Source organism: Sciurus carolinensis, chromosome 5, assembly GCF_902686445.1.
Source record: "Sciurus carolinensis chromosome 5, mSciCar1.2, whole genome shotgun sequence".
NCBI lineage: Eukaryota > Metazoa > Chordata > Mammalia > Rodentia > Sciuridae > Sciurus > Sciurus carolinensis.
The window spans coordinates 101,578,205-101,589,747 of NC_062217.1; the positions used below are offsets into that span (position 1 = coordinate 101,578,205).

The following is an 11,543-nucleotide window of genomic DNA, read 5'->3' on the forward strand; positions in this document are numbered from 1 at the left end:
TCTGGTAAGATGAAATAGGCTTACTCTCCCCTATTCCTCTCACTAAATATAGCTAAAAGTCCTACATACTATATTTATAAGTAAATATAAGTAGAACCTAAAAGGTAGAAGAAGGCAGACTGGTTAGGGACCTTGGGATCCCAGAAATAACAGGGAAGTGAATTTCTTTGGATTTGTTTTAGTATATATCCCAGACTGGGTACAGGAAAAGCTGGCCACCCAGATATGCCAGAGACACACACACCCTCACATGCACAAAAAAAAAAAAAAAAAGGTCAGTTATCACTAACCAGAGGACCAGAAAAGGGATAACCTAGAAGGAAAAAACATTTAGACAAGAGACAGTCTACTGTCAGACAGCAGAGAAAACTCCACGGCCCCAACCCCAACTTCATCTTCATCGATGAAGCCAAGAAGTGACCTAGATTTCCATCCTCATTAGATACAATGAGGAGCCACAACTGCCCTACAGGGGTGCTCCCACAGAGGTAGGGACTTTTATCCCTAAAGGATAGAAAAAGTTCCTACCCAAAGGTGGGTCCGTAGAGACACACAGAGAACCTAGATTCTCATCCCCACCACTTATGACTCACTCTCCTTGCAGAAGAGGACTAGTGGAGACTCAGGACATCCACCACTTCCCAGGAGTCAAAAGGTCACCCCACCACACTGTGAGTAAAGAACATGTGATAAGGAATAGTGGGGCACCCCTATCCCTCCCAGCAAGGGCCTAGGGAGGAGCCTGGACTCCCACATGACCCAGTACTGAGAAGCAGCCCCACTGCCATCAGGTCCCAGTGAAGGTCAAGAGAGGAGTCTACACTTCCAGCCATCCAACAGCAATGAGGAAATGTGCCTTTTCTCCCACCAAAATGATGCCTGAGAATACCTGTTGAAACAAAAACTCTAAATAAGATTTAGTTTCATAACAGAATACCCAAAATGAAAACCACTTGTCGAAGAAAGAATCAGGAAAATATCTGTTTGAAAGAGAAAAGACAATCAATAGATACCAATGACCAAATTACCCAGATATCAAAATTTTCTGACAGAGATGTAAAGTAGCTATTATAAAAATGCTTCCAAGAACAATTAAGAAAATACTTGAAATAAACAGAAAAACAGAAAGTCTCAGCATAGACACAGAAAGCCTAAGTCAAAAAAACAGAAGATATAAAGAACCAAATAAAATTGGAGAACTTAAAATATAATAACTGAAATAAAAACTCAATTAATGAACCCTACAGCAGAATAAAGAGGACAAAGAAAAGAATCCATGAACTTGAAGACTATACATATATGCGTGTGTGCATATGTATATACATATATATCTCCAACCAGTATGATTAAGATACAATAGAATTTTAAAATAAACAGAACTTCAAGAATTTTGAGATTATAACAAACAACTAACATTTATGCATTAGAGTCCTAGGAGAAAAGAAAGAAAGTGAAATGGAAAAGTATTTGAACGGATAATGACTGAAAACTTGCCAAACTTGGCCAAAGACACACAGAAATTTTAGAAGCTGACCAAACTATAACAGGATAAACTCAAATAAACTCACTCCAAGACATTTCACAGTCAAACTTATTAAAATTAAAAAAATTATTGAAAACAATCAAGAAATAATTCCTTACCTACAGAAGGAAAAGAACTTGATTGAACAATAGATTTCTCATCAGAAAATGTGGAGACCAAAAGGAAGTGAAGGAAAAAAGGATTACCTTTTAAAGTCCGTATCCAGTGAAAATGTCCTGCAGGAAACAAGGGGAGATCAAGACATCCTCAGATAAAGAAAACTAAGAGAGTTGGCCATCAGCAAACCTACCCTGGGAAGATGGCTAAAGGAAGTTCTCCAAACAGAAATGAAAAGATACAACAAGGAATTTTGGAACATCAGGAAGTGAGAAGAAAAACACTGGAAAGAGTAAAAATATGATTAAATAAAATAGATTTTCACTCTCCTTTTAATGTTGTTAAATTATTCTTAATGCTTGAAGCTAAAAACATGATAACACTATCTGATAGATTTCCCAAATGTGTAAGGAAATATTTAAGACAACTATAAATGAGAGAAGGCAAAGGAACAAAGTAGCACAGTTTCTACATTTCACTTGAACTGTTAAAATGACACCTGAAGACTGTGATGTTGTGTATACATAGTGTAAAACCTAGAGCAACCACTAGAAAAACTACAAACAATTAAAAAAAAAACAAGAACACACACACATGAGATCAAGACAATGAGTTGGGCACATGCCTGTAATCCCAGAGGCTTAGGAGGTTGAAGCAGGAGGATCTCCATTCAGGGAGACTCTGTCTCTAAATAAAATACAAAATAGGGCTGGGGATGTGGCTCAGTGATCGAGTGCCCCTGAGTTCAATCCTTGGTACCAAAAAAAAAAAGATTAAGACAATGTGTTCACTGGGCCAAACCTCAACAAATTTTTAAAGACTTGAAATCATACAGATTGAATTCATTGATCACAATGGAATCAATTTGAAATCAATGAAAGACAGCATAATACCTCTAAATAATCCAAGGTCAAAGGGGAAGTCCTGAGGAAATCAAACACTTATTAAGTGAATAATCATATTTTGTGGAACATTGTTAATGCAGTCCTAAGAGGGAAATTTATGTCACTAAATGTTTTCATTAGAAAAGACTTAAATTAACAACCTAAGATGACACTTTAAGAAACTGGGAAAAGAACAGCAATATAAACCCAGAACAAGCAGAAGAAAGCAAGTAATAAAGGCAAGAGCAGAAGTCAATAAAATGAAAACAGAATAACAACAGAAAATCAGTGAAACAATAGATGGTTCTTTGAAAAAATAATTGAATTTGAAAACTTCTGACAAGACTGACAAAGAAAAAATAAAGGAAAGAAGATGCCAGTTATCAATATTAGTAATGAAATGGGACTGATGCTCCAGATCCTGCAAACAGCAGAATAGCAATGACAATAAGGATGATGAGGACAATGACAATGATGGAGGAACGCTATGAACAGCTCTACCCACAAAGCCTGACAACTTAGAAAAATGGGCTCATTTTTCAGAAAGTAAAAATTATCAAGAGTGACCCAATATGCAACAGATACTTTAGGTAGCCCTACAATTATAAAGGAAACTGAATTCATAATTTATTAGTTCCCTCAAAAGAAGTTTATAGGCCCAGACCATTTCATGGGAGAATGCTAGAGAAAGTTTAAAGAAGAATGAATAACAATTCTACACAATTCTATCTAGAAAGGAGAACAGGGGAAATACTTCCTAATTCATTTTCTTTTATGTTTTTGATTCATTTGTATACAACGCAGCCACATCAATGTTTATAGCAGGTCAGTTCACAATAGCTAGATTGTGGAACCATTCTGATTCATTTTTAAACCAGTATTACCCTGATATTAAATCCATACAAAGACAATGCAAAAAAGAAAAAATGCTAGACAGCATACCTCATGAATATAGACATAAAAAACCTTAATAAAATATTAGCAAGTAGAATTCAGCAATACGGGAATCTATGCACATTGGCACATGCCTGTAGTTCCAGCACTTGGGAGGTTGAGGTGGAAAGATCACTTGAGTCCAGGAGTTTGAGAATTCAGCAATATATAGAAAAAATTAGACATCAAGACCGGCTGGAGTTTTCCAGGATACGAAGCTGGTTGGATGTTTGAAAATCAATCGACATCATCTACCACATGAACAGGTAAAAGAAGAAAAGTCACGCAATCAGATAACACAGGACACACATTTGACAAGATTCTACACTCATTTATGATAAAAACTCTCATAAAAAATAGAGGGAAATTTTTTCAAGTTGACAAAGACCATTTACAAAAATATACCTGCAGCTAACTTAATGTGAGAAATACTTTCCCACAAAGATCAGGAAAAAGGTGAGGATATCTGCCGTCAGAGAATCCTTCCTCTGTTGAGAAATTTCTTTTGCTAACCTGGGGTCCCAGGCTCTTCCCTTACCTTCTGCTGACTTGCTAAGAGACCCTGGTGTATTCGCTTTCTTTTGTTATATTTGTGATGATTTATTATGCAGCCAAGGAAAATGAATGCACCAAGAATTCTTTCCCACTAACATCCTCACACCACACAATTCTAAACCATCGTCTTGGCAGGAAGTTGGAACAGGGGAAAAGCTGTCAGGAAAGATTTTTACAAAGATCTCAGGGACTAAGAGCCAAGGAATAAAGTGATGACTTTGACTTGTAAGATAAAAACGAATTTAATTCTCTTTACCCCGGCCCCTGCCATCATTTCATTATAAATTAAGGCAGAAGAAAAAAACCTCTGCTCACTTCAATAACTCTGGCTCCTTCCATGAAGAATGTTTTAGGCCCTGGAATGTAATTAAAGTGATATTGTACTTCTTTTATTATCATGATTATAATAGTACATACATTTCAGTGGATGCTTTCCAACAACATTGAAACGAAGACAGATGACTGACATTCCGGTTGGAATTAGAGTCCAAAGGAATATTTCGTATGGCAATTTTTTTAGAAGGACGATATAGACCTCTAATAAAATGCCTAGAAATTTTACTAGATATTTTCAATAGCTATTCTTAGGTCCATATTTTGGCAAAACTGAAAAATGCTGATGGATTGGTAATAAACCATTATTTAGAACTGTAACAACCATAATCTGAAAACTGGTTTTGAACCTTTATCATTATGTCTAAAGGATATCAACCTTTGTCGCACACCCTGTTCCTCAAGACATGAACCCTGAGAATGACAGCACGGGCTATGGAATCTCCTATATGAGCTATGGAATCTTCTGGTAGGAATGTATAAATTGGGGCTAATCATTAGGGAATACCAAGCAAACCCTAATGAAGACTGTTCTCTGGAAGAAGAGAAGGTTTGACAGGAAGCTATGTGCTTCAGTAAACATCACTGTCATGAAAGATACACACTGTCATGAAAGATACACAAGGCTGTGGACATGTTCCAGATTATGGAAGGCTGAAGTGACATGGTTACCCTGTGCAACACAGCCCCAGAATCTGTCCTGGAGGCATAGAAACTACCAATGAAAATATTGGAATTTGATCAGTATAAAAGTATCTTGTCAGTGTTTAATCTCCTAAAGTGGGTGACTGCACTATGGTTATGTAAGAAAATGTTTCTATTATTTTTCTATTTTAATTGACACATAATATTTGTACATATTTATGGGATATGATGTAATAATTTGATATATGTATAGAGGTATAATAATCAAATCAGAATAGTTAGCAATCCCATCTCAACACTTATCATTTCTATATGTTAGGAAACTTGGACTCTCCTAATAACTTTGAAATATATCATAAATTGTTGTAGATTACAGTTACCCTACTGTGCTACAGAAAACCAGAATTCATTCCTCTCTCCTGAATGTATTTTGGTAACTGTTGTCCAACTTCTCTCGATCCTCTTTTCCCCTCACTCTTCTCAGATCCCATCGGCCACTGTTCTGCTCTTTTCTTCTATAAGACTGAATTTTAGCTCCCCAAAATGAGTGAGAACCTGCAGTGTTTGTCTTTTTGTAGCCGGCTTATTTCACTTAACAAGAAGTCCTCCAGTTCCATCCAGGTTACTACACTCTTAATAAGTACATGCTGATATATTTGGGAATACACACAGAGAAAGAGAAATACAGGATAAAGCAAATAAGGTAAATTGTTAAACATAGACAAATCGTAAGAGTGCCTTTGTACACTTCTTATTCTTACAACTTTCCCTTATGTTTGAAATTAAAAATTAAAAAACAAAAACAGTTTAAAAAGTCATGTAAGTTTTTCATAATGGCACTCCTTTCCATTCCCCACAGAGAGGCAGTTTGGTGTTTCAATAAAAAAAGTAGCTTTGGGCATCAAAATGCCTCAGTTTGAATCTGAGCTCTGCATGCCCCAGTTTGCTCAGCTGTCAAAATGGGCATGATTGTAATAAGAACATCCTCCTTTTGTTTCTGAGAAATGAGTGAGACCCACATGGAAGTTCTGGGAGGAGAACCAGAGCTGGATAAGCTGGGGTCAGCTGCAGTCAGCTCTCAGGAAGTGGGATTTTTACCATGCTTTAGAGGAAAGGACTCCACCTTGGGGAGTAAGGTAAATTTAGAGCAGAGAGGATTCTAACAACAGACTGACTGGGCATGGTGGTGCACACCTGTAATCCCAGCAACTCGGCAGGCTGAGATAGGAGGTTTGCAAATTCAAGGCCAGTCTTGTCAATTTAGTGAGACCCTATTTCAAAACAAAAAATATAAAAAACTGGGATGTTGATCAGTGGCAAACCAGGGTAGGTTCAATCCCCAATACCATTAAAAACAACAACAACAAAAACCAGAAGGGGTAATCCTTCCTAGAAGTTAGCAAGATTCATAAACTATCATAAATAAACTGGCATGATATGATTCAAATTTAGACAGGTATAAAAAAAAATTGCATGTAATACAGGCCCACTAATAGTCCAAATATATATTAAATGGCTATAGAATAGAGGAAACATTGCAAAGCAGGGGAGAAAGGACAGATTATCAAATAAATGGTATTAGGATAATTATCATTTTGTATAGAAAAATCAAACTTAGATCTTGAAGCTATACACAAAAGTACACTTCAAATAAATGAAAGCCCTAATCATAAAGAAAACAATTATTTTAAGGTAAAAAAATGTTTAAAAGATGTTTCTAGACAAAACAGAAAAGGCAAACACACAAAAAAAGGAAAAGACTGATAAATTTGATTGTACTACACTTACAGACTTCTGCACAGCAAAGGATATCACAAAGATGAAAGATAACATACTGAGAGAAGGTATTTACAACACTTGGAACAGACAAATAATTAATATTCAGAAAAAGATGCATAAAAGACCCATAACCAAATAAAACTTGAAAAGTATAGAATAGATTTGTAGAAAAAGAGAAATGGTTGCCTGATGGAGGAAAAATGGTTGTTCTCAGAATGATTGGGAACATGCAACAAAAAATCTTTAAGATACTCTTTTATACGTCTTCAACTGGCAAAAACTGAGAATTCTGAGACTACCAAGCACTACTGAATATGTAGGGGAGTAGATAAATCCACCTCCCACCAGTGGAGGGTGCCTGGACAATACCCAGTGATGGCAGAGTGGTACACATCCACGTGACACAGCGAGCCTCCTTCCCTGGTGTCTGCTAGAAAATCAAGGGCACATGAGTTCCAAAGAGAGGACATAGAGGGCTCAACCAAGGAACAGGAGGTCAGGCAAAAAGTTAGAACTGATCTAAGTTCCATCAGTGATGGAGGCAAGTAAATAGAGGAATAATACTTTCAACAGAAGCTTCTAGAGGAGTTGAAATGAATGCAGGTGATTCATAGTACCAGAGTGGGTGGATAATACAGTGTGTTAACTGTGGTATAGTAAATCCTGCAAAGCTTTTAAATTCTACAAAGCAGCACTAGAGATGGAAGAAAGTAAACCAAAGGAAAGAAGCAGAGAACGGTGACTCCATCTCTACTGTTCTGTTTCTTCCATCATTGATTTAGCTACATACCTTTAAATAAGTATGTCTTTTAAAACCCACAAAATTTTAATATTTGTTAATTCAGGGTGTTGGCTCTATAAATGTTTGTTACATTAAGCTCTTTTTTTAAAAAAAAATGTTTTGGAATATTAAAACAATTTTTTTCAAAAACTTTTCAGTTACTCTATGAGGAGAAAATAGTGTGCCTGGGTCCTCAGGTCCAGCTTATTATACCTGTAAGCTTGGGCATCACAGGGTGACTGTGCAGAGATTGACCCATGTGCCCCCAAGCCTCCCAGATACAGTTCCCATCTACTTTGGCCTGTTCACCCACCCCCACAGGACATCTATTAGCAGGTCTTAAAGTCAATAAAGGGGAAAAACAAATTTTTCTTAACTCACTTTCAACAGACTTTTTCTTTTTCTTTGTGCACAGAAATTTATTTATTGGAATTTGGAACACATAAATTATTATTAAAATTTTCAATACAGGGAAATTGAAATTGCCCCATGATCTGACTTCCTGAAAAGAGAAAAGACTACTAGTAAACCATCTGTTGTATTTTCTCTAGGTAAACAAACCTATAAAACATAACTATCCCTACATAACTCTAGCTCTGTAATTACCACTTTGTCACTTCTGCACTGTTCATGTTTGTCTATAGAAAGTCATGTCGTTCATCTAAACATATTGAGCATTGCAACATTAGAAGATTATTGATTTAGCCAGATTCCTGCTAATAACCATTCATTTCTGTTTTTCACTATGGTTTCAGCAAATCCTAAATAACACCCTATTGAATATTTTGAGAACTTTTATGCTATTTCATTACAAAACATTCCTTCAAATGGGAATTCCTAGGCAAAAGGTTGTGATCAGCTTACTTTTTGCAACATAGTAAAATGCCTTCTGTAAAGACCAAAAAAATCATATCCAGAGTGAGTGTTGACCACATGCCAGACACTGTGATGAGTGCTTTGAATTGGGTAACAGATTTAATTCTTTCAACAGCCCTACGAGAGAACAGGTAGGATCATTATCCACAACTTGCTGATGAGAAAACTGAGCACAGAGAGGATGAAAAATTTGCCTGATTTCTCTGGCCTGTCACATAGCAAACAGAGCAAGTCTTGAGATTCAGGAAGTTCAGAACTAGCCCGTACTCCCCACCACTGTCTATCTCGACTATCCACATGTGAAAGCACCAGCAAGCAGAAATGCCTTGGACAAGGAATTCAAACCCCATCAGTGAGGCACTTGAGGAACAGTGGTACCTTTTCAGAGAGCTGTCATGGGACCAGATGAACAAATATAAATTTAGCTGAGTACTAGGCACATTAGAAACACTGGAAAATCTTAAAGGTTGTGCTACTATTTTTTGGCTTGAGCATTTTAAAAGTTTATTGCCTGCAATTCTTCAAGGAATTTCCTGTTAATAAAATGTGCACATTTTTCTTTGAGTTTCTTAAATTCTCAATTTTTTTCCCAGGACAGACTGGTTTGTGTCTCTACGTAGGTCAAAGAGCATTTAAAACTTTTGCTATCTTCTGTCACTTCACTGGGACAGGCATGCTTTGGGTTTGCTACTCTGCGCACCCTTAATTAATTTCTGCTTGCTGTAGGAAGGGACCTCTGCCCACAGGTACACTGATAGATGTCTGATGTTCTGACTCCCAGAGGCCAATGTCTTTGTTATCCCTGCTTACTGCAGGCTTCAGATGGAATCCTTCCCTGTGAATAGTTTTGTCCATGTCCATGATACATGCTATTGCTGGCAGATGGAAGTTTATGTTTGGAGATAGATTGCTTGCCTTTGAATGTTGTTCAATCCAAGTTTTGGGAAAGTGAATCTTTATGTATATCTGTTGTCCTGTTAAGAAATAATTGTTGAACTCAAAGGGGACTTTGCAAAGTAGCATGCATCTCTGTGTCTCTGTTTATCTATGAAAATTTTGAACCATCTCACTGAACCTCTGTCCCCACATCTCTGTGTTTCTTCCTTTCTGTCCACTTCTTCAGTTTTATAACTCTCCCTTTCTATCTGGCCCTTCTTTTATGTTAATCTCTTCTTCTCCCCCTTCTTCCTTCTTTCAAAGCACAGTGTTGCAGGTAATTTTTAAAGACAAAGCTAGCTCTGTGTAACAGAATGCACTCCACAGCCTAATAAAAATAGGGAATAGGCAGATGCTTGTGGTGAGAACATGAGGTTAAGGGAATAATTCTATAAAATGGACCCACCATTCTGACTCCCACATGCTTTCTTTTCCAAGAAACAATTTACCTGCAGCCCTACCAGGCTTATGTGGACAGGATAGGTTACATTCCTCAGTAAAGTATCTATTATCTGCAGGAGAGAAGCAGATCCCAAATAATGTTGATAAGAAAAACACAAGTTACCCTAAATGGGCAGACTTTTGTGACTCTTTTCACAGATCAAATCCCAAAACTCAGGGAGATAAGGATAATTCCTCCTTACCATGAAATATGTAAGCATTTAGGGTTAAGAATCCAATTAAAACTGGTCACCAAAACCTGGGTCAAAGTGACCTAGAGTTGCCATGGCAGTGGAGAATTGAAAATCTGATGTTGATGTCATCCTGCTGCCAGTCAAAAGCCAAGAGGTGAACCTGGTGTGACTCTTGGGAAAGTTATCTGGAATTTCCAATAAAACTGGCATACAGAAGAGGCACGCTGTCCCACTATCTCCCTTGAGAGTGTCCACTTTTCCCATTTCCCATCCCTTCTAATAAATTCATTGCCTGTACTCCAAGCAACATGTCTGAAATATTTCTGACTTGATCTCAAGAATAGGGGTTTGAAGGGAGGTCTTTGTGCTGCCTCAGTTTCCAGAAGACCAGACCTGCAACAATAACACTATACAGCATCAACCATAGAGCGGCATCCACCTGTTTTCTCTTTCTATGAAATTATCTTGACTGGATTTATTTGAATTTAATGTAATTCTCTGACAATCCCAAAAAGTAAATATTGTTTCCCATTTCATTAGTTCAGAAACCAATACCAGAGGTCTCAGAAGCCTCCACTAGTTTGCCAACAATGGAATCACAGTTGAAACTGATTTTTCTAGATCCCAAGCCTGAAGTTCTTTCTGCCACATGACCTTTCCTATTCTCCCTTTGCCCAGGAGCATTTGTAAGTTGCAACTGAAATGAAACAACACAAAGAACTGCTCCCTGCCAGGTCAATCAGAAAACCCATCTATCCAGAGGGACACATTCCGGTGTTAGGGATGAAGCCCTGATGGGCTGAGACCCTCTGTTTCCTGATCACTAGCCACTCAACCCCAGCCAGGGAAGAGTAAAATGTGTCCCATTTTACACTCTCCACTTACCCAGGAGGAAGAGGAGGGCTGTCAGCATGCCGACCCCCGAACTCATGCTGGCGCTCTGCTCCTGGCTCCTGGCAGGGCAGGCACAGTGAGTTGTGTGACCCGAGGCTCCAGGGACAGGAGCCAAGTCCCACGTGACTGACAAGGAAGGAAGCCACTGCCACAGCTGGGAGGCGGCTCAGTTCCTCTCAGCCTTCTCTGAGGGCAGGTGTAAGGGCAGCCCCTATCATCAGCCTCTGCCAAGCAGTGGAAGAAAGCTGGTGTGCAATGAGGGTCCACTGCAGTCCGCTGGGGTACTGCAGCCTATGTTGTCCACTACCCCACAGAGCAGGACCTGAACCATGGTTGAGTGCAGTTTCCTGCCCAAAGACACAGGTCAGTCAGTCTCAGAGGAGAAGGGGGGGTAAATCCAGTCTGCCCTGAAGTCCAGCCTTTGTGGTATCATTCCTGCCTCAGGAATCCCTGACCCCTGTTTTTGTGCCCTGACCCCTCTGAATCTGGGGAGGCCTACTGCTCTCTTCTCTGAGTAACAGTTTTAAATGCCCAGACTAAAGTAGATAGGGATTCTGAAAAAAGCCAAAAGCATTGAAACATAATTATGAAAAAAAATTTTTTTTACAGTATTGGGAATTAAACCCAGGGGTACACTACCACTGAATTAATCC

At 38.3% G+C, this 11,543-nt stretch overlaps 1 protein-coding gene across 2 annotated transcripts in view; it reads right to left on the minus strand.

Moving 5' to 3' along the window:
- The window catches only part of Tmem273 (transmembrane protein 273), a 33,925-nt gene extending 22,955 nt beyond the window's left edge, over positions 1 to 10,970 (minus strand). For both annotated transcript variants that reach the window (XM_047553708.1, XM_047553706.1), the window contains exon 1: positions 10,882 to 10,970. In XM_047553708.1, the coding sequence (XP_047409664.1) occupies positions 10,882 to 10,927 (46 nt within the window). In that variant the 5' untranslated portion in view covers positions 10,928 to 10,970. The remainder of the gene's footprint in view (positions 1 to 10,881) is intronic.
- Between the last annotated feature and the right edge of the window lie 573 nt (positions 10,971 to 11,543).